Source organism: Tyto alba, unplaced genomic scaffold, assembly GCF_018691265.1.
Source record: "Tyto alba isolate M040663 unplaced genomic scaffold, T.alba_DEE_v4.0 Super-Scaffold_1, whole genome shotgun sequence".
NCBI classification, from domain to species: domain Eukaryota; kingdom Metazoa; phylum Chordata; class Aves; order Strigiformes; family Tytonidae; genus Tyto; species Tyto alba.
The window spans coordinates 33,436,478-33,461,573 of NW_024881261.1; the positions used below are offsets into that span (position 1 = coordinate 33,436,478).

Sequence of the window (25,096 nt, forward strand, 5' to 3'; positions counted from 1 at the left end):
CTTTCCATGTCTGAGTTTCCAGATATACATTAACAGTTGAGGGAATGTACACTTGAATATAAAAGACGTCAGGAATATTATGCCTCAGCCCCGCACATGGGGTGAGAATTTGGATCCTGACTGATGCTGTTCCCCACACCATCAGCAGCTGGAGTGGTACAAAGGCAAAGGGCTCAGACCTGGGAGATACGAGGCGCTTTGTCTTAGGGCACTGCTCATTAGCCAGTTTGGCCAATGCTTGGGGCTGACAGCATTCAGAGGGAAGAAAGTATACAAAACATCCTGGGAATCTGCACACTGTGCTTCTACATTACCAACACACAGATCTTCACTACACTGCATAGCCACCTATATAAACACATGATAAAAAAAGTTTAACTGCAGGTCACTACTTTTGCAGCAATGGTTTTTGCATCACTTCAATGCAGCATAGTTTAGACTCACTTGCTCTGACACAGTCTTTTTACAACTGTCGTCTTGATCTAGCATCAAACCCACAAAAACATACTGTTGAAAATCAATCTATTTCATTTAATGGTAGGAAGAACAGCACACTGGAATTTGAAGATGGTATAAATTATTTATAACTTTGGATTTCAAAAATTTTTACTATTATAGCAACCATCACCAAGGCAGCAGAGTTCATTAATTAGAAACCTGAATGCAGGTGAGCATGCACAATGGCAAAGTCAGATCATCAGCAGCAATACACAAATGAGGCTTGTGTTGTGCCCTGAAGGCTGATGGACATGCTCTGATGAAACACCAAAGAAACTGGGCTGTGAAACAGATCTAACACTCCACATTTCCAGCAATATGAAAATATGCTGGAAACGAGTATCTTCCTTTCCTGATCTTGAGTGTTGTCCCAATTCCTCCTGGTATCAGGATCTTAAAGCTTTGAGGATGAACACCTGGAATCGAAGCTACAGGAGAAGCTATTGCACCATCCTGACCAGAGCTGTGAATTCAGAGAATAGGTGTATTTGTTTCGTACTGTGTAGTTTCAAGTGTACTTTGAAATGTAGTCTAACTCTAGTCAATGGGTTTGTTAGGAACATGATAATATTCTGAAGTAAAATAAGCAGGATAGGATTAAATCTCAAAACCAAACCAGCAGCTCCATCAATACTGGTGCTATTCTATATTGGTTCAAAGTTACATTCCAATCAAACATCATTTAATTTTTACCACCACAACAGGGAAATGAGGAACTATTGCTTGCCTTTTCGGACATTAATCTTCCCTTCAGAGAAAGAGAAAAAACCCTTTTAACCTTCTTCACAATCTAATTGTGTTTTTTCTTGTCTCTCATGCATATACTTCCTTTACTTCAAAGGCAGCTAAAATATCCATTGCCTGTCTATTCCTGGAATACTGTTTCTTCAGTCTTCTTGCCAATTTACTAACAAGTACAACTGTTCCCTCCCAAAATGGAGATATTCCAAATCAGTAAAAGCTGAATATGATCTCTGTCTAAGTCCACTATCCCAAATTTCACTTCTGTTTCTCATCTTCCCCTTCCCCTTTGTAGCTTTAATTCTTTGCTACTCTCCAAGAATATATTTCCAGAATATTTTACACATTTCATGTTCTCCTTTCAAAGGAGACATAGGAGATAATTATTAGAAGTTTAGTCCTTATTTCTTATCTCCTAACTGCAACAATTCTAGATTCTCACTGTACTGTATGAAATAGAAAAGCAATTAAAAAGAGTAACAGCAAGACTACACACACTTGGCCTCTGTAAAACAAAACCGACAGCTATTTATTTCCTATCAAACCACCGAACTATAACACAGAATATTACTGCTCATTTTAACTGAGACATTCAGTTAATTAAATAGTCACATGTTGCAAATTTCTTCCCCGTTAGCCTTCGGAGAAGAATGTTCTGTCACTTCGAGCTGACTTAAGAAAATTGAGTCAGGTTACATTTGAACCCTAAGACCCAATTTGATTTTTTTATTTAGGAATAACATTCTACACAACCATCACTGCTACAAACTGGCTACCTATCCATCACCTGTGCCTTAAGCAGCTCAGATGAGAGTAAGCAAAGGAGGAAGGACACAAAGCACAGATAATTCATGTTCCATATTTTAAAAACAATAGTTTAGTGAACATATCAGTGAACTATCTGATTATTGATTATGGTGATAGATCTAGTAATGCACCCCTAGATTATGTTCAAATCATTGCTGAAGTACTCATTCCAAGCCCTGTTTAACAGGTCTCCCAAATGTTACATTGAGGAGTTATGGCCATGTCTCTTCCTTAATTCTCTACATATACAATAAAGGCAACATTGCCCTACTCACAACTTCTGGTTGCTTCTTGCTAGGTACAGCATATGCCCCAAAGGCTGTTGCTTCAACAGGTTGCTTAGCACAATAAGCTTTTTTAAAAATTTGTGCAAGAGCAGAAAGCATGCTTAAGTTCAAAGTAACCTGAGATTTACTATACCTTACTGTAAGAGAAAACAAAGGTATACATTGCAATACATATAAATATGCATGGAATTTCTAAGTTTGACAGCCAAATTTAACATCTTCATAAACAAACTAAGTTTTCACGGTCAGATATTTACGAGAAAGACCTTCGATTATCCACGCTTTTTGAACAATCTGTCATTGATATTAAATGTAGCAACAAGTTTCAAATTTTATGATTTCACAAGTCAGTCTGCCCAGAACAATGATATGAAAATACCATTAAGATTTCAGCTGTGGTTCATGCTAACATTTCAAATACTAAACCAGCTTAATATGCAAGCTTACTTTGCATGTTGATTAAGTGGCCGCCACCACCACCTTGTGGCTAAGAGAGTTATTTCAATCTCATGTTAATTTTGATGCTGGTTAAGTATCTGCTGGCAACTACATCTTCCTACCTTTCTATTTTTCAATTTGTTCCACAGATCTCTCCATATCGAATGTTATCATAAGAATCAAGATAACCCATTTCATCATTAAAATAGCCATTAATTAAAACCAACAACAAAAAAACCCCAACAGAAATAATGTACTATGTTTACACCACCCAAACGATTGGACTTCCACAAGCCAGAAAAACTGAACATCTTTAACAAGCCTATGTGTCTCATCAGCTTGCCTTTTAAGTCAAGAGGACTCCTACTAATGCCACTGAGATGCTTTGATGCACATGACTAAAATTAGACATAAGAGCAGTCCCAATGTCTAAACTTCCAGTGGAAACATGACCAAAAGAAGTGGAGCTTTATCTCTGCAATCTTCACAACTGTCTAAGGAGAAAGGCAGTTGGATGTAGTCGAATCCCAAATCTTTTTAAGTATACGCACAGCTGACAACTCAGTTTGAGTCCTGTGCTATCCAAGCTGCCACAAAAAGCTGACCTAGAGCACAACTAGACCACATACATACCGTTTACTGTTGTGCTTAACCACTATCATAAGTGACAGTCTCTCTGCCTAGCAGCATGAGAGTGGAAGCTGATGAACAGCAACAAGAAGCATTACTTACAAAAAAGCTGCATTTGTGAAACTCACAGCTTTCATGTGCAGCAGACATGAAGGCCTGCAGTAAGGCCACTAAAACTTACAATGGCCATGAAAAAAATTAAACCAAGTTTCTCATAATAAGTTATGTTAATGATTTACTGCTTTGAAAGCTATATTCTTGATGTCGTGCAGTTTCTTTCATACTTAAAAAATTAAGTCAAATCTAATACAAAACAAGTTTGGTTTTCTTTTTTTTCAGAATCCCTTATTTTACACTCATATAATTCTGAAAATAATGAGTTACCTGCTCCAGGGTGAGCTGCTTCGAAATTGTATCATTCTCCAGTTTTTTAATCTTCTTCATCAGTTTGTTCACTTGAAATTCCTGTTCCTGCTCTAAATGCTGCTCCAGTTCAGCTTTCTCATGTTGCAGCTAAAAATTTAGGAGACATGGAAATATTTTAAACACACAAATAAAAGTATGAAGCATTGTGCACCTTTTACACATTTATTTACACATTTATTCTTACTGCACGTTAAATTCTCTACTGATAATTCTCAAAAGACTTCAGAAATGCAGAAACCACTCAACAGCCCTTCAAAAAGCAACATTTTAAACTCTGTTCCATTTACAAAGCAGATGGAAGTAAACTACATTTTGAAATATTTAATAAAGTCAAATCAAAAGACATATTATATATAACATATAAAATAATCACACATTTCAAAAGACAAAAATCTATCATAATGTTCACAAAAGCATTAATTTTAATCTAAACACATCATCTCAAGAGCATCCAAAGCATTAAATCCAGGTCTTGGCAACTTTCTTTTCCCAGGCAGCTGAAAGCTTAAAATCATGACTGAAGTCATACTACTGAAAGTGATGTGCAACAACATAGCATAAAAATGAAAAAATAAAATAATAAATCTAATTTCTATTCCTCTGTTATAAGGAATCCAAATATTTTGATGACATAAAAGCACTGGTTATTTCAAATCAATGTTATAAATTTTCTTAACACTCAAGGGAAATTTTTTTTATTAATATTTCCAGTGAAGAAAATCTTTACTTTTTAAACTCTCAAGCATATGGAAACAAAAAAAAGCCCCGTATTTTAAACACAAATTATGGATTGGAGTAGAGTCACTTTTAAGATTAAAGTTAAAATCACAATGGAATCCCTCAGAGACAGGGATCCAAGTCTTCCTGTGGATAAAACAGTGTGACTGGCACCATGGTACGAAATAATGAATTTGACTTCAGAAAAAGCAAGTATCAACAAAAGACAACAGTGTAACTACACCGTGCTCTGGCCATCCACTGAAAATTGCAGGCACTTTTTTCCACCTGCTTATTTTCTATGCCAGTTCTTCTGGTTATCACATAGTATGTAATACAGTGTTTGAATGCATGAGGAGAATCTGAGGAAATGGAGACACACCTCACAGTCATGGACACAAGTCGAGGCTGCTGAATATCCACAGTGAAGACATATACTTTGATTTTAAAAGAAGCTAAAATTGCTAGTTCATTAATTCAGTTCCTTTTGCTGCTACTTAGAGGCAAAATGGTCAGTGAAGTACAGCCTGGCAGAGTTCAGAGCAGAAAGGCTTGGGTGGAGAGAGCGCTAGGCAGGCAGTAACTACTTGGCAATATATGTACGGGAAAATTTTGCAGTTTAACTGTCTTTTCAGGGCTTATCAGCTTCAAGATTTTATTTTTCACAAATTAAACACCAGAATAATAATTTAAAAATAAATGAGATTTATTCCTTTCACTTACTAAATTACAATATATTTTCCAAAACCCCTGATGCTCAAGGAACTTCTCATGCATTTGAGGAAGCCATCTAGGCTCCAACATGACAATCACTGAGATTATCATGGCAGCTCTTGATCAAATGGTTAGAAAATTTTGTTAAAAAATGTCTAGTTGGAAATAAAGACATTTCATTTATTTTGTGATAGTACACAGGTCTGCTAAGTGAGATTTTCATTAGAAGATGACTTTATATTCACACTTTTAAATCAAAACATTGTGTTGTTTGGTAATCAAAAATTTGATTCTTAAATCAAAAGTTTCTTATTTCAGTATTGCAATTAAGCTTGGTTGGAAAACAAAAGGTTTATTACGAAAAGGACATTATTTAGTCTTACAACACTGTAAACCCCTCTCCTTGCCTTCCCCATCTTTACACAGCAGCTACAATTTAAGACTGAAGACAGTCAAAGAGCCCAAGGAGCAGACAACACATGAATTAACACATAGCTCAAGGTATTTGCTGCATTTTCATCCATCTTTCTTTTGCTTTACCGAAAAAGCTAGATACTGTTTTGTTTTGTTTTTTTTTTGTTGTTTTTTTTTTTTTTTTTACCTAACTAAAAATTGAGACCAAAGCCAGTTGCTGAAATTTGCTTATATTTAGTTAGCAAATTGAACTGTGTGAAAAGGCACATGGCCAGAATCTCCTACTCAGCCTAAAGCCAGATGTGGTTGGGGACTGCTAGCACTTGCAGACAGTCCAGTGAGTCAGGCAGATCATCAAGCCAACTTAACAACAAATACTGTTTCTTGATCTTGTGTGCTTCATGCAAATGCAACTTCCATATTATTTAAAACAAACTGAGCTGCAATAGCACAATTTTCTTGTCAAATCATTCCTTTACAAAGCTTGCTGGAAAGGAAGCATTCCTTTCAAAGCTTCCATCACCCAGGAACTGATGAGGCTTACTTGTTAGGTCTGTAGCTGCTGTATAGGATCTACTAAACCCTGCCTTGGGAGTGTGAACATACTGCAGCCAAAGGACCATTTCAGCTGAATAGAAAACAAAGTGAAATCAGAAGAGATCTATTATTGGAATATCTTCTATTATGATTTTAACATAAATATACCAGAAAGCAAAGTGACTGAGAATAAAAAGAAACCCACAAACACTTTTCTCCTTGAGATTATAAAAGGGGTTATAACATGAAAGCCCTCTCAGATGTTCTGATGGACCTACTTTATTGTGCTACTCCCCTTCATGCTTTCGGCTTCATTATTCAAAGTGGATGAAAAATACTAATAACACATGCCAAAATACACATTAATGATGTCTGCCACTCATAGCTGGGTAAAATAATTTTTCTCTTTTTTTGGCTTTGATTATAAAAACAAACGAAATCAAACAAAAACCAGTTAATATGGGAACCCTAATGCTGAGAAACAGAATTGCTAACAATGAGAAAACATCCACTGGTAAAACACTAGTGAACAGTGTTTATTTTACTTAGTAAAGTAAGAGAGTATTTTCAAACTGGCTTTAATTATATGCAATTATAGTAACAGCTGTTTACAGATACACATATGGCTGCCAGCTAAAGAGAAGGAAAAAACGTGTTAGAATGTGTCACCTTGATGACAGTATCTTATAGACCTTGAATTGTATATGAAAACTGTAGGAGAGATACTGGGGGAATTTTCAGCTACTTAAGATCAGAGATGGGTTTGGTGCAAGAGATAGTACCTTAAAGTGAGAACAGGGCTATCAAATACAAAGCTTAGCAGCAGAAAGAGTGCATGAATTAGCTCAGGTCAGTCCTATACAACTACAGTAACATCCTTCTCTCTCTACAGAACTAAGTTTCCTGACACCATTTTAGGACCACATTTACCTTACTTCCTTACTGTACTGGCTTATTCTGGGACACTGGAAAGTGTTTTTATGAAATAATGGAGCTGACAGATGAAGTTCCCCCTTAAAAAAAACCAACTTTCATTTATCCCGCAGACTATGACCTTGTACACTACACTGAAGAGTCTATTTTTAGTATTCCAGCCCTCAAAAGTTGTCAACTGCTCCTTTGCTGCATCCTGAAAGTCCTATTTATTAATAAATTTTTATCAGCAGTTTGTCTCCTCTTTATGTCCAGATGTTCATCAAATAAATGATAGATGAGCTGACTCTGTTTATTCCACACAATCCCATTTGCATCCTTGAGCTGACGCATCGTATTTTGGAGGGCAGGAAGGGTAAGAGCTTATGTTTACAGACTTATAATTTTTGAAAGAATTGTCAAGAATCAGACTTGCATAAGAAGCAGTTCTGTATAGCCTCCCAATTACTTAATCTGCCTGGCTACACATTATGCTATTATCTTGGTATGTCCTAACATTTTACTTTCAAGGACAGATACTTGAACCAATTTGTACTTCCAAAAATATAAGGGTATTGAAAAATAATCTGTATTTGATTTTGAAAACTGTTGCACATTTTAAGGAATAACTGACTTTAAGTTCAAACAATATTAAAATTTAATTACTCTTTTGAGCAGCCTTGTTTTACAAAAAAATAAATTTTCAAGATTCACTACTTTAAATTTTAAAACAGTAACTCGACAAGTCCACGTACACAGCTGCAAGAACGTGGCCTGCATCAAAACACTTCTAAATGATACTCTGCAAAATACTACTACCACTCTATAATAACTAGGGATCAAAGACTCTATAAAAATATCTTTCCAAACTTTCCAGAGATTTAGTCAGACAAAAATATAACTAGAGTAAGTACATGGGAAAATACAGTGAATGTATATGAGGTTTTAAGAACTTTCAGGAATGTAGGTGATGAAAAGCTTTTGTTTACTCCAAAACCTCTGTTGAGATGCATGTACTCCATCTCTGCAGCATTCAGCCTAGAAAATTAAAAATCATGCTAATTAAAGGAAATTTAACTAGTAAAAGTGTACACTTATTTATTGGGCTAGTAGAGGCAGTAAAAGCTAGTGCCACGCAGTTATAAACAGGCATTATCAAACAATGGTATGGCACCAGAAAGCCTGGCAACAGGAAAACAGTATTATTCCAGCGAAAACACCTTCTTTTATGTGCTACCGTGTATGTTTAGAATCAGTCTGCCATACAGTAAAATGTTTCAAAATTAAGTTCTTACAATATTGAAGACCTGTTGTAACTGTGTTTTCTAACAGTAATGCACATCATGCTGAACTGGGAAATTCTTGTTACGCTGTTAGCAAGGAGCACTGCAGCTCATGCTCTGGCAGACAGCTTTCACATTTAAAATGTTTTAACATTCTGGGAGCTCATTCCAGATGCCACTCTGAATGCGATGCATAAGCCCCTACAATTGTGACAAACAAAGGTTTGACAAAGCAAAAAACACACAGACACTATGAAAAAAGTCCCTCTGCTAGGTGGCTTTCAACTGAATAATACGACAGTAGTTTTGACACAGCCACAGACTAGTAAATACTTGAAAAACAATGAGTCTACAAATCATTTGCAGTTTACCACTCCCTCTGTTCCAAAAGGCCAAGTCTTAGACAAAACAGACTCATATGCTTTTTTTTTCCTTAGTTATACAAAAAACAGGAAGCAATTTGATGCACAATGTCTGAAGGCATGAATTTTCAAAATCTAGTTCCAGGTCAGACCAATGTTGCCCAGCAAACACAAGAGATTTAGTTTAACCCCAAATAGCAAAGGACAGTGGGGCAATCAGTTACTGCCCACACTTCCACTGGAGACTACTGTATTTCTGGTTAAGTCATCATGAAAAGTATCTATCTAATTTATCCAGAATTTTCTCCAGAGCAAAGATACCAGAAATGGAAGTGGGCATTTATCAATTGTCAATCAAAGTGGGCATTATCATTATTAGCCTTATAACTGCCTCATCAGTCTTGAAACATCTAATAAGAGACAGAACTGCTACATCCCAGTAGGTAGTTGTAAGTATTGGTACTCACAAAGCTCGGGAAAAAGAAAAAAAAGTAAATTGCAATCATCTTAACTTTCTGTGTCTGAAAAACAGTTGGGAATTTAGCACTACATTGATGTAACAAATCCCAACTAGAAAACATATTGTAATAAATACTAAGTTGACCACGTGATGTGTGCTAATAATGCCCTCCTTTCCACAAAATGAGTTTATTTGTAATATCAGGAGTTTCTCCTCTCAGGTTTTTTATCTGGCAGTCTACATGGGTATAATTTCCAGGATTCATAATTGAAGAATCAAAACTTCCAAACAACAGACAAACTTTCAGAAAACAAAAAAAAAAAACAAAAAACAAAAAAAAACCAAACAAACAAACAAAAAAAAAAAAATCAATCTCAGTATTATTTTCAATTCCTTGCTACCGAAGAAAATTGCCTGCAACTTGCCAATATTCTAATACCAACTTCCTGAATCCATGATCACTGTAGAGATAGAAAGTTATTTTTGTGGAAACATACTGTAATATTCAAATGTTTCCTATTTGTACAGGTAAGCTCTTTAAGGGGAAGGGACCATTTCCTTTGTAAAATTTATAAGCTGCTGAGCGTGTTACTAATGCTTAGGAGAATATATTAATATGCATTTTTTGCATTTCACAGCAAGTTTATCACATCAAAGACATAATCAAGCTATGAAATGATATCTGCACTCAGCATACACACAAACAGACTAATAGTTTTAATATTAATCTGTTTGCTTTAAAACAAACAAGTCCACCTGTACTGCAACTCTTGAGCCACTGTAAAGGTATGAAAAGTCATCCAGACATATGGACTACAAAACCTGCTGACCACGCAGATTCCTCTGACACAGCTTCAAATATGCTTTACACCACAGCTTTAAATATGCTTTACACCACAGCTTTGATATATCCCTTAACATCTTATCCTCTGTGCACTGCAGTTAACAGGTGAACTTGCAAGCAAGATATTCCATGCCTCTCACCCTTCACAGGCACGACCCCTACCAACATCAACAGGATGTTGACAGCTGCTCTCTTTTTCAAGTAAGCTGGGTTATTATTTAGAGAACAAACTCAGAATTTACTTCCAAAAACTGCTAATAGTGATGAGGGAAGTTACAGTTTTAGGATTAACAATTTGGAACACGGGTACATTTAAGAATTGTCACCTTTTAAAATCTGGTTGACATGACCACGTTTATCAAACACTAAATGAGGCTTACAGGAAAGCCACATGAAATGAAGCGTAAGGCTATAGACTGAGATACTGTTTAATAAAAGCAGACGGTGATCTGAATTTTACCTCCATATTATTGTAGGTATGGCTATGTAGTTACTTACAAGATGATGCTGAATCCAAACCAGGGTTTTCTCCAGATGCCATACAAAAGGCAAGAATAACTCTACCAGTTTTATGCCTGCATTCTGTTTCAGATATATGTGCTTCTCTGAATCTTTCTCTCACTAGTGAGAACTAAGTTACACCCTTTAAGGGTTTCCAATGGATAAACAAACAATGCCGAGGGCATTATGCTTGCACAGTACGAGGCACTCCCTTGGCCATTTTGAGAACAGTAGATTGTTACCTGTCCTTAATTTGGGGCAACAGTCAAAGGATAATTTCTGGAAGTCCATAGCAGAAAAGAATAAAAATTAATTGAAGTTTCAGGTTGACAGGAAGCTTATATTTCCCTTTGTAATGTGTGAACCTATTTTGCATAATATTAGTAATTTAAGAACTGTTAAAGATACAGGTTTAAAGCAATCTAAATTGAATTCTAAGAAAAAGGCTAAGCATATTTTAAGCAATTACTAGACATAGCAATTTAGTTGCTGTAGAACTTGTGCAGTACAAATTTGTGTGCGAGGTCATTATATGAGTTCAAAACCCTTCAGCCAAATCAAGCATAATTCATGCTTTTACAGTTATGCTTTACTTTGCCCTACACAATGTATAGTACAGTCCCAGGTAACTTGGTCCTGTAACCGATTTCTACATACCCCTTTCAATTAAACACCACCACTCAACATACCATTTCTCCTTTATTGGATGAGACTTCAGTGGAAAGCTTCTTCTATTGTGGTATTTACATCTTATTTCAATTAAGAAAGAACACTCGATACCCCTATTTTACTGCCATCTGCTTCTCTATTTTTCATAAAAATGTATGACTTCAAAAGCAAACATACATATTATTCAGAAACATTCTTGTCAGTCCTCAAGAATAGCAAAGGGAGATAGTGATACTAGGTCAAGGATAGTTCATCTTGATACTTAACTTACTGTGTTATAATAGGCATCAAATAGAGTCATAGAAGTGAGCTAAACATGCCTTAAATTGCAAGCTGCAGAATGTAAGTACCGCTTACAATACACAAATAAGGATGTTCAAAATGGACTAGTTTTTCATCACAAAGTTTATAAGTAATGGCATGAAAAAAGCCATAGTGGATCACTCCAATCGTTCACCTGACTTAGTACCCTGTCTCCTACAGAGGCCTAAAGTGGGTATTTAGGCAAGTCTGTCGGAACAGGGCAAGCATATACAATGCTTTGAACTAATATTTACCCACTTTCCAAGAATTAGCAACTTGGGTAACTAAGTTTCTCTGCCCTAAATTGTCCCAGCAACTTTAACTTTTTATTTTTAGCACACAACTGATGTGTTTTAATTCAAGAGAAGCAACTGTTTCATTAGAAGTACGGATAAACTTCAAGTTTATCCTTCAAGCATCACTGCACATTCTTGTATATAAATTTAATATTTCAGAACTTTTGTTAAATACCAAATACTCCAGAAAAGAGTCTGTTTCACTAACTTTTTAAATTAATCAGTAACTCTCTTCTGTATGACAGTTACTTTACGTTACATCCATTTCTTTGTATCTCTAGACAAACTTTCAAACTGAGTCTGCAGATTCAAATTTTAAAGCAACACATTAAAAAATTCCTACTAACTACACCTCTATTACTTTGCTTTTATCAAGTGTCAACTTTACAACAGCTACAACCTAACCACATCCCCTTGACTGCTCTCACACTACCAAAAAAGTTCAGCCACCAGCTGGTCCTGAATCTCCTCCTAGAAACATCAGTAAAGGCACCAATTACCTGCATCAATTTTCTTGAGAGCTCATTAGTGAGAAATTCCTCTTCCTTTTCATAGTTTACTGCAAGTGTTTCTTTTTCTTTCTGTAGAGCTTGGATCTTCTTAAATAGAGTATTACTGATGAATTCCTCTTCCTGCTCTGCCCTTGCTTGCTGTAAAGTAAAGACATAGTTTTTAAGTAAAAAGAGAGCAAGTTTCCACATTCAAAGCTGCAATTATTCCATTCCCTTTTAAATACTCCCCACCTCTTTTTTTTAATCTTGCCCATCATCCTGGAAAACAGTAGGTTGGATCTAAAGGCTGTTACCATCCCCTTTTTTAACATTGTAGCAACTTTCTTCCTTTTTTGTTCCCCATCTTTCAACTTGGGAAACTATACTGGTGCTTTAAAGTGGCCACCTCCAACCAAACGCATGAAATCCACAACATTTTAAACTTTATAAAAGCATTACTGATTCACAGATACCTACTTTTACCTACTCTGTTCCTAAAAACAAACTCCCTCTCTAAACTTTCTTCACAATGAGCTGAAGCTCAGCTCTGAGACTGCTACACTCAGCACCATGTCTTCTTTCCAGATTCCTTAGACCCTAGCCCCACTTTCTAGAAGTCAAATAATGCATTTATTCTTTTACCCAGTCATCTCACAAGGATTTCTACCCAACCACCTGCCCAGGAAAGCTTACTTATATTACTTCTCAGAACTGCTACTTCACTACATACAACATCAACTTTAAAAAATGCCATGTGGTAGCTTTACCCTGAGGATTTCCAAATTTCACAAGAGGAGAGGTACTCTGGAAATCTTCCCCATGAAGAATCACTAGAGAAGACAACTGCCATTTCAGCTCTCCTCCAGCACCTAGGGATTGCTGCACAGAAAGCCAGACTGTGAGCACTTTCCCTCCCTCACATTCCCTACAGTTCAGATGTTTGTATGGTTTTTTAATGTACATATTAGAAACTGGATAAATGGAACACAAAAGTTACCTTTTGGAAGTCTGCTCTAAAAGAGCATGAAGGGTATTTGATATGAGCAAATGCAAGATCACAGCTACAAATTGGGAGAGCCAACTCTTAACTCCACAGTCCAAAAAGAGCCCAAAACAACAGAATGACAGAAATACAGAATTCCCAAGCCATCACCTGTAACAAATGAGACTATGTAGTGTTGAGGAGTGTTTTCATCCCATGCAGTAAAATGCACATCACCTGAACTGCAGATCTGTGATTTGCCCTGATTCTAATAAAACTATACCAACATACAGCTTACTACATGTAAAGATTCAGTAAGTTTTATTTCAGTAAAATTTGATAGAGGTAAATTTAAGAACCGAAACAGAAGTATAACTAGAGTTTTACTGAAAACTTAGCTTCCATAACCTTCTGCTTAAAATGTGCCAAAATAACCATCTATTTAAACATATTGTACACTGGAAAATACTCAAAATACTTCATTATGTCAGTGATCTTTTAATTGGGATGATCTATTCTCTAGTAGTCCAAAAGACAATTACTTAAACAGAGACACTTTCAATGCCTACAAGAAAAGTTACTTAAAGAACATAAGTGTCTAGATTTGGTGAAACAATAGGACAATTGTAAATTTTCCTCACAATATCACCAGTATCATAAAATCTAAAGCAGTGGTTTGGAAACTTCTCAGCTGAGTTCTCCTTCCATCAAGTCTTTCTCTTCACATCTTTATCTGACTTGTTGTGTCTTCTCCCATCTCTATAGCTTTCTTTTCTTGGCCCTTTCCTAATATCTATCTGCCACCAGCTCCCTCCTCCCTGTCATCAGTAGAGCTGGCACAAACCCAACCTGAAAAAAGCAAAGCAAAACAAAAACAACAATAAAAAATAACACAAACAAAGCCCCCCAAACAAAAAAAAAAAAAAAGGAGCTTAGGTCCTGCACAGCACCTCCTCTCTAAGGTTTGTATATTTCAGTGGCAGAGAACTGCTACTCCAGCACATTCAGCACTGATATTATGACTTGTCACATCAAGAAAATAGAGTTGTCCAAAAGCTCTGAAGAAATGCTAAATTGTCAGATCATGTCTCAGAGGATTAAAAGTCAAGGAATCTATCTGATCTCAGTATCAACTATCACTTTCTAAATGTGGCTTACTTAGAGCTACTAACAACCTTATGTCTTTAGAGACATCAGAACAGAGTAAACAAGTCAAATTGCAAGAGTGCACTGTCCTCGAATAGTTAAAATTCATGCATGCTGTTCCAAAATCAACTCCTCCATAGCCTTCACTACACAGAATTTCTACCGGTGTCTACTTTTCAATGGTTCAGACAGTAAAAGACAATAACACAGACCAAGCTTACCTAAAATTTAACTGCAAAGCACTTGGCTCTAAAAAAAGAAAAGAATCAGGGTGTTCCTGCTTTGATTTCTGTTCATCTCTAACTTGCACAGATTTGTTCCGCTCATGCTTTGCACCAATCAAAAGCTCTAAAATCACATTACAACACTGAGCCTGCACAACACTTCATAGCCAGATCCTGGTGTTACATTAATAGGCCAGCGTGAACATGGGCTGCCAAGATCCCAGCCCACTCCTAGCCAAACAGCACTGCACCTCCTTTGTGCTCGCACGGGTGCTCACGCAGCCAGGCAGCAGGCCAGCACAGGCAGGAGACACCCAAAACCTAATCCTTTCCCTTCTTCCTCCTCCCATTTTTCTTTCCTGGATCTGCTTCCTAAACTGATGACCACACAGGCAGAGTGCTGGCACATGGAAACTAAGAATGAACAGCCACAATTTAGACCTGTTTAAATTGCTCTGCAACAACCCCCCTCTGCCTACACTGTGCAAGACACCAGCTTGCATTCAACTGGCTCAAAGGAAAAGCTGACTGATTACATCTGCCTCCATTATACAAAGAATATATTTCTCAACTGAACACGCAACAGGAACCCTATAAATCTAAGCATGAACTGTAAGTTCCAGATATCCACACATCATTTTTAATACAATGAATGTCCACGTAAATTATCCAAGGGTCAGAAATTTCAACACAAACTTTTAGTCAAAAAACATCATACAGTTATTAATACTGGATACAAAAGTACATGATGAATGACTGCATTTCTCCTAAATCCACATAATCCCATTCTGAAAATTTTCCTTCATCTTGTTACTCATTACTTGGAGATAGTTCAATTATCTTAAGTAATAAAATCATTCATGCTTACCTTAATATTGCCTAAAATCTTGAAATCTGTTATTCATTTAGCCCATAATCAAACTGATGTTGTAAAACAGTCATTAAAAAGTCAGTTTTGATTACTATTTCCTGCACAGACTCTGTCACTGCAATATTTTTCTGGACGTTAATACACTGTGTTTCCATATGGATAATCTGCCTTCTTATTAAGTACCTGCATTTGAAGAGAGGCTCTGATGTGATCAGCAAAAAAAAAGAGAAACAGAACATGGAAATCATGGAAATCAAAGACAGTAGGTCTTCCATGAGTGTACCGAGTTCTTAGGTCTTCTCTATTATCCATATCACATTCAACATCCAAAAACACTAAAAGCAATTCACTCTTTCTGTATACTGTATTACAAAGTAAATTGCTAAGGCATTGAGTGATATACAATGATAACACCTGATCAGTCACTCGCTGGAAACCCAAAACAAGCAACCTACTTCCATCACAGATTTTCTGCATAACCACATCACATCCACCTGTCTCCAGTGTCTCAAAATGCCATGTATAGCTGACTCGGAGCATTTCATGGAAGCATTCACTAAGGAAAATATGTAATTGTTGTGGTCAATACCATACACAGCAAAGACTATCATGTTACTTTGCAAGAAATCAAGAAATAAAAAGGGGAAAAAAAAGCACCTCATGCACATAAACCCCCTCATATTTTCTAGGAAGAAAAATCCGATTATTTCTATGGCAGCTGCAAGTGAAATCCTGATCACTAGTAGAGCTGATGTGTGAAGTGTTGTAAAAACCTGTCCTTGTGAGCTTATAATTCAATGAGCTAATTTTAAAGGAATTAAGAAACATATTTCTCCTACACTTTATATAGTAACTAAGTATCATATTAGGAGTTGAATCTCATTAGAAGTTATTTTTCCACTTGCTGCATATAACAGCATAAACTGAAAAGTTTCGTGTTAGAGTCTTTTCCTGCTCTCAGTTCTTCTTCCTGTAGATACACCTTTAGCAGACCAAGTTCACACTGCTAGATTTCCTCTGTCCTCCTGCTTCTAGCAGAGGCCACAGCTTCTGCTTACGGTGGGATGCTCTCTATCACTGGACCATACCCCAACCACGCTGCTCTAGTGGCACTATTTTACGAAGCAGCAAAACCCAGTATTTCTGATGAAGCATCAGCTTGAACATAGTACATAAAATTTTTTTTTAAATAAAAAAATACATCACAGCTCTCTATGCAATCTTCTCCCCCTAGTTAGTTCTCCTAAAAGCTTTACAAAAACCTTCCCAATACTGTAAGTAAGCAAGCAGGTTCAACAGTCGTAATACCTACTCCTTAGTCAGTATCAGTACAGTATTATCAGTGATCAGATGTGAACAAGTTCTTGTATTTTAGTTTCAGCTTTCACTTCACACACCATTACAGTAACAAGTGTTTCACAAACTGCTCCAGCCACCTACACTCAACCACCTGAAAGCCAGATGCCAACCATACCTGGCTTGCATGCTGACAAAGCATCACCTGTCTCCAGTACCATCCAGAGTAGAGGTGACATTAGATTTCAGGGGATTTTGTTGAAAACAGCCTACCAAGCATGTTTTGATCTCTTGAAGGTCCCTCATCGTAAAGGCAATAGCTGCAATGTCCTCTTTACCATTCATCCATTTTTTTACGGTGCTATTTCTGTGGCCAGGACCCTATGGACAGGATAAACCTGCAGATGGAGCTGAAGAGCAGTTTAATCTGGCTGCTGCACACAAGAAACTCAATCTTTGCTACTGAATATAGACTGAAAGGTTGGGGCAGCTTCAGGAAGAGATGATCTCAGTTGCTGCACATGTTACACTGAACTAAAGCTGTCACTTCAGAAAGCAGCCTTTCCAAGAGTCCTTCTAAAAAATACGATGAGGTAAAAAAGATGTGAAGTGCAGAAAGTTACAATGGCATGATTTTAGAATATGCACTTCTTGCATAAAATAAAATCTAAGTTTCCCAGTTCTCCTGAAGTACACACTCCTCCTCTAGCAGTACTAACTCAGGTTACTGCTCTGGCTGTAACTTCTGGCACCAGTTTAAAACAGCACGGAAAACTACTGGTCTACAAATGCAATAAATATTCCAGTGAGCTGATACTGTTCCCTTACAGGAAGAACTCTCACACTGCAGCTCTCCCAGGCTGGAGCTATTTTTTCCTACAAACCTTCCAGCCGCACCTGAAACACACATACCACATACCATGTGCATTTCAGACAAGGAGAAACATGAACCACCACAGGAACAGAAGTCACCAGTAATTCAGAGACTAACAGCTCACGCTACTGCCAACTGTTGCGACTGCCCAGCAGCACACTTCTATCTGTCCGGGCTGAAGGACAAGGAAGTTCCACCGGTCCCACTATGATGTGGGCGCAGCTTTCCCCCCCAAGCAAAGGTATTTTTTTCAGCTGGGTGGCCTGTCTGCATAGAAAAGAGAGTGAATGCTCTTGTAGTTCGAGTGGTGAGCTGGCATTAAAGTTCTGGGTATAATTTGTAGTGTGATTTCCTGATTAACCAGGGTCACTTCCTCAGTTCTGACATAAAAGTACTTTTTTATTTTTCCTTTTCCCTTCTTTAAGATGCATTTTCAGGGGTAACAGAGCTACACAGAGAGCAAACTGTGCAATGTTATCTTTGGGTATACAGTATCTCCTAGAAGCCCCATACTTTTGAAAACAACAAATCATCAGTAAAACCTTGGTATGTTTTTTTAAAAAAAACCAAACAGCTTACCAGATGTTATTTCCAAAACACATTAACAGAGGAAAAAAAAAAAAAAGAATCAGTATTGAACCTCAACCTGATAACTTCAACTACTCCAAATGTTACCTATCATGTAACATTAAAGCCACATGCAGAACCTCCTTGAAACACAATTCCTATTACATTTCAGCTACTCAGCAGATGAGTTCTGCTGTAAGAGGGAATAAAAAAAAAAAGTATCTGCTGTTTATTACACTAATAACAGAATATCTGTATGAGAAGCAATTATTTAAAGTGTTAAAATAAAGCTCCTTTTAATCTCCATTTACAGTTGAAAATTCTCTCTCCCCTTCATCCCCCCACCCCCCTCCTTTCTAAAAGGTCAGTTAGGTTTGGCTGGACACCTCAAAATTCTTCTGTCACAACACTCCTACTGCTAACTCCAGTCACGGCAAGTTTTTCACTCGATGCCTACCAAGTGATTCAGCATACCGCCGCATGACTCTGCAACGGCCACAGACGGACTGCAGAAATGAGGAGAGTCAAATGACATAAGACATACATTTTTCTCCCAAGTCAGCTTTAACCATGACCAAATGTCAAATGTTTTCAGCTCAACATCACTCACGCAGCCTTAGGGGACCTTCTCTCAAAAATTCAGTTACCTTCAAGATATGGGTGCATACATCTTGTGGTTTAGAAAGCCAAACAAGGAATAGCACTTTAAAAGAGCCCTCAGAACTGACCAGCTTCCTAAACACCAAAGTTCAGTAGTATTCGTATATGCTAAATAATCTCTTAGCATCAGCAACAAAGTAAATTGTTTGGTGGTATGCAACTGCATTCCACTTCAGATTTGTAAACACTTGAAACAGCTTCTCTCTCTGCGTTTTGATGTTGACCTGCAAGAGTCCTGCCTAACTGAAACACACAAGTGGTGAAAATTAAATAAGCAAGTTATGAACACAGACTCATCTCACAAACACAAATGTTTATAAAATTAAGGTATTTGATTCATTACAAACAAGGTAGAATAAGCTACATGAAATTCATAATATGATCAGCTCCTGAATTTACTTAAATAATTAAAAAAAATAATCGAAATGCCTTTTTTTAAAAGAGATTAAAAAATTACAGTGTACTCTCTTTTTGTTATATCAAAATACTGGCATTAAATAGCTAACACAAATGCAGCATGTGAAAAAGCCGTATTTCCTGCAATAAAGAAAATGTCAAGACAGGGTCTAGAAAAATGTATCAAACCTAAAATAACTTTTAATTAGCAGGTTAACCATGACCACACGCTGTTAGGCAAGTCTTAATGTAATTAAAGACTATATGGCAATAAAGCACCACAAAGGAAAGGTAGCAAGGTTGTACAGGCAAACATTAAACATTTCCTATTTTGAGCACTCAACATTACAACCTTAACAATCTGACTATTCATTAGACACATGCTCTATAGCACCTATTTTTCAGTCACTTAAACATCATCATGTAGAACAAGCTCCCAGACGGTTATCAGGGCTAGAGTCTCTATTTCTAGTATACAAGAGCTGTAACCTGAGCCAACAGAAGTTACAGGCCAAGGCAGGAATGACCTAGCAGGAAAATTAAATCTAGCCCGCAGACCTTTCCAAATGGCTCTATTTCACAAGGCCATTTCTCCATCTCATCACTGCACATGCACACAAAGTATACATTTCCTGCACTTCTTGCATTTTCATTATCAGTGGATTTCTGATGAACATGTAAACCAAGTAAAGAACACAGAAGCAACAAGCCCAGCTCCCCTAAATCCTCAAGTACAATGCATACAAGCAAAATATTTCTTCAAACTACATGTTAAGTGTTCCTCAGAAGGATCATAACAGCCACACATGCAAGCACGCCCGGAAGGCAATAAGCACAGGACTGTATCCCACAGCTCCCCTCTCAGCCCCGCAGAGCCCAGTGACCATTCCCAGCACAAAGGTTAAGCAACACCGCTCCCCCAGAAGATACGCGCGGCTTTCCTAGGGTCTTCCCCATTTTTGTTAAGTTTATACCTGACTGAAGCTTTACATTGACGAAAGACAGCCAATATGGAAAATAAAACAACACTGTCATATCAAACACTGAACCAAAGTTTGAAGTACCTCTCTGTATTAATCCTTTACTGCTGACTACTTCAGAAGTTTTCACTTTACTCTTTGACTGCCAGTGACACTGCTGTTTTACAGGTGATTTTTTTGTACTGTAAACTGTTTGCTAGTTAATCAGTGTAAAACAAATAGTATACAGAAGCACATGGAACAGCTTTTGCTTTTGTTCAGCCTCAGTATAAAAGCTGCTGAAAAATGTCGTAAGGATGCACACGTACACATCACTAGATTTGTAGCTTTATTTTTAGTTTGACTGAATTTTTGAACATGTATGTTTCTGAACATGAAAGATAGGAAAAAAAGAAATCAAATTGCTTATAGCTACTATTGTAGTATATACTGTTTTGTTGGTGGTTTGGTGGTGTTTTTTGTTTTTTTTTTTTTTTTTTTTTTTTTTTTTAATTATTCTCCATATCCTGCACAATCAATTAGAATCACCATCTTTTTAAAATTCTGGGGTTTTGTTTGAATTGCATCTGAAATACTCAAGTTTAATGTAATCTGGATGTGTTGTGCTACTTAGAAACCAACAATCAACAACAGCTTCAATCTCAGCAACACCACCACTCCGTAGCAAAACCTACAAGAAATGTAGTACTGCAGCAAATCAGTCCAAATTATTCTGTAATATCCGATATCTAATGCATGAACACTTATTAAGCTAACATTTTAAATACTTATTTTGCCTGTTTTCTGCCCACTGATAAATCACCATTCATCTTTTATGTACCCACACATTAATTGGTCTACTTTGTTGGACTGACCAATTAGGAAACTCAATATTGCATACTCCCAAAGTTTCAGAGTAGGAAGAGCAAAAGATTCAGCAAAAGAATAGACTACTGGTGACTAATTTACTAGACAGCTTCTGTTAAGAGGTATGTATGTTGGCCCTAACAGACACTGAGCTGTGTTTTAAAATAACAAACTTCTGCTCAAAATGCAACCACAGCAAACTATTGTTAAAAGTAGCTTTGCTGCCACAACCGTTTCTGCATTCAAAGACAAAACACCACAAACAAAAGCAGGGAGCAGAGATTTAATAGTCACTCACCCACACATCCCCCCTCCTCCCCCCCCCCCCCCCCCAATAACCTTCATGAAAATCCTACTTCACCTTGTGTAGCTCACGTAAACCATTACAAGTATGCAAATATGGAATGTTTTTTCTTCATCAGAGTATACAGTAAGAGTCAAAGTTTAGTTCTGTTATACCCAGCTTTTCCAGAGAGAAGGTGTCAGACCACTGCTTCATGGCATCCCACACGCAGTGCCACTGGCATGCCACAGGTATCAGCAGCTCTCCCTGTTCCCAGGCAGAAAACCACAAGTTTCCTCACTTCTAGACTGGGTCCTGAGCACAGCCTGTGTATTCAGCATCCTTCTCTTCTAGTACCAAGTGGCCTTCAGCACTCGTGGATCCTTCTTTCAGGTGTGTATAACCTGTGGTATATCCACATTGATCAACCTGCCTTACTTTAAATTTACTGAACCTAGGGAGGAGGACTACCATATCAAAATTCAGTTCTGGGGTTTCCAAAATATAGCACTATAGCATGAGGTGCTCATCATATTATTTCTTGATTCACTTTCTTTAAAACTTTTTTTGAGTTTGTTTGTTTTAAATGACTAGTTTAAATACAACTTAGATAACCATCAGGGATGGCAATGTTTTTCCCCACACCAGAAAGGTGACCCTAGTCACTCAATGTAACTAACCTCTTAAGAGTGCTCCTTTTAAAATTTCCCCTAATTTCCTCTTACACACATTGGTTTTCTAACAAAACATTTTCTCAGTGATCCACAAGTGCTGGAGACAAAGCTTATTATTGATTATATATAATCATACCTTGTTCCAAAAAAACACATTCACAAAGCAAACATCACGCTGTTCATCCCACTGTTAAGACATAATAGCTCTAACTCCATCACAGCAAACAAATGTTTCTACTTATACTTCCTGGGAGTCAGTGAGTAGAGTAATATTCTGGTTTTTCCTTGTCTACAGTTTGGACATCTTACAGTACATACCTCAGTATTCTGAAGAGCAATCTCTTCTCAGGCTTTCAAGACAAGAAACAAGTCTATCAATTTAGTGTATGAAAATATGATGAGGAATATGAAAGAACACATACTTTGCTCTGTACCTTCTGTCTCTGTTTTCTACAAACAGAGGTTTGCAGGGTGTGGGGGAAATACAATCATCCTTGAATATTCACCCCATACAGAACTGGAGAAGTAGGTCTAACACAGAGAAATTTTTAGGAAATGCCTACCCACCTTTCCACTCATAGAGCAAGAAATTCCAGATACATGTCTCAATTTTCAGAGAAAAGGGAGGTTTTTTTGAAGATCTACATCACAGGTTAAATTTACTCTAGAAAAAGGACTCTGAAGGTGTCCCTCTTCTTGACCCAGTCAGGATTTCAGGGTCTGTGAGGACAGGGGTTTTGCCTAACAAATCAGTTCCTGGCAACAATATCCAGGACAAAATTTCTACTCCTTAACAGATGCAAAAAACACATATTGTTTAAAGTTCTTGGAAAAATGGTGATTAAAAACCCCTACATTTTGCAGAATTCATAGTAACTGCTTTTGCTGTTTATTTGAAAGTAAAGGGAAACAATGTGGAAATCACATCACTACAAAACAAAACAAACAAACAAAAACAACAAAAAACCCCCAAACCAAATAAAACCTTCCAACAACCTCTGCTGAAAATAGAAATTAAACTGTAAGGCCCAGAAAGAAGCATAACTTCATTCTACAGCCCATTTAATATTGTTGGGTTTTACCACTTAAACATTTATACTTTTATTCAGGAACAAGTGTGTTGTTGCCAGAATTATTTATGTAAGTGGTATGAGTTTTAAATATGATAAGCATCAACAACAATAAAAGAACTAAGAGTAATAAGCAGAAACATTACATTTTTAGGCAGTTTAAAGAACTAATGCATCTGAGGAAACTTTACAGATAGCTAAAACACTGCTAGGCCATTTCGATCTACAGCAGAGCTGAAGAGATACTCATTTACCTCAACTAAGCCTACCCAAAACTGAAAAACAGATTGCATGTAATATTAATGCACAGAAGATGAAATTTCAAACAAAGTCAAATCAAGAGTCAAGAAGGGAAAAACAGCCTTATCCTAAGAGTTTCTCCATAAATTAAGAGTATCAGTCGATGAGCTGAAGGAATACCCTCTTTTCCAGGAAAAAAATTGCTGCAATGGAAGGCACGAAGGGATAGAGGACTCTCAGGAGCTGAAAGGACTGCCCCCATAGGCAACAGGTAGCCTATAACGTCTGTATTTTAACTGAAAAGGTGAAAAAAAAATCACAAATTCAATTGTCAGGATTAAAAATTGCTTCAGTGTTTCTGTAAATATTTTGCTTTAGCTTTTGTGAAGGAGTCTTTGCAACCCACAGAGAGACGTGAAACCTGCCTATCTAATTTGTACTTTGGGTTTTCCTACTTGGACACTTCCATTTTTAGTGTGGAATAGTTCACCTCAAACAACTTGCCTTCATTTTTATTACCTCATCCTATACATCAAAATCGGACAACAACAGTCCACCTAATTAAAACTAAGACACCTCTTCAGCCAGACAGAAGGACTTCACTGAAGAAGTGGAAGTTGAGATGTTCCCTTCTGGACACCTCCAGGCTGCTGTGCTGAAAGCAAGACATCATGAGAATGTTTTCTGTTACAGGTCCATGGGAATTTGCTTTATATTGTTTTTTTGGCCTCTCTTCTAAAGTACATCTTTGTCTCTTTTCCTTTCATTCTGTTTAAATCCCAAAGCCTGTGCATAATTCTATTTGTACATTTTGTCCCTATTATTCTCCTCCTTCAGTTTTGTTCGTTTTGTTTTGTTGTTTTGTTGTGGTTTTTTTTTTGTTTGTTTTTTTTTTTTTTCCTTTAAGACAGAAAGGATTCACCTCTTGCTCTGCTGCTAAATTCAGCAACTTCCTCCTAACCTCCAGCCCAAGAAAAAGCAGTAAAGCAACTGTTTCCCTCACTGCTTTTAGCAGCCTATGCTGAAATACATCAGATGTCTACTGCTGACAATTTTTGCTCCTTTGGAGGAGAGCCCTGTCTTGTTTCTTCATTCCAATCACATTTCAAGATCTGTTTGTGAGAAACCTGCAATCCATCCTTCTGCAGTGCCCCATAACTCCAGCTGCCTGACCAGCCTCATCTGCAGCTGCCATGGAGTCACCCTTCCAAGAGCTTTCAACTCTTCCAGTCCCCACCTGAAATCCCACCCAAGCACACCTTATGAGGTGCAGTGTGAAAACAAAACCTTTTGTGGAAGTCCCTAGCATATGCATAAACTTGCTCACCACAGCTGTGGCACACACCAGTATTATTTTCACTCTTACTACAATGAGCTTTAGCACTGACAGCCTATAGGTGAAAATACACCCCATGTATAGCAACCACCCCATGTATAGCAACAGTTAAAGCTAAGGCCTTTGAAAATTAGAACTTCAATATTAAGCGAAGTCAGTATTAGCAGTAGGAGGAAACAAGCAATGAGGACAAGTAAACAGAATTAACAAATGCAAGAAAACCACAGACCGTGCACCTACTCTGGGGGAAAAAAAAATAAAAAAAAAAAAAAAAATAAAAAAAAAAAAAATCGCTTTCCATGATCCTTTGAAATCAGCAGT

At 37.2% G+C, this 25,096-nt stretch overlaps 1 protein-coding gene across 1 annotated transcript in view; it reads right to left on the reverse strand.

Moving 5' to 3' along the window:
* Positions 1 to 25,096, reverse strand: part of CCDC6 (coiled-coil domain containing 6) — a 56,093-nt gene that overhangs the window by 22,609 nt on the left and 8,388 nt on the right. Inside the window, exons 2-3 of the mRNA XM_042787970.1 lie at positions 12,340 to 12,489; positions 3,786 to 3,914 (exon numbers count right to left, since the gene is read on the reverse strand). Coding sequence (XP_042643904.1) covers positions 3,786 to 3,914; positions 12,340 to 12,489 — 279 coding nt within the window. The remainder of the gene's footprint in view (positions 1 to 3,785; positions 3,915 to 12,339; positions 12,490 to 25,096) is intronic.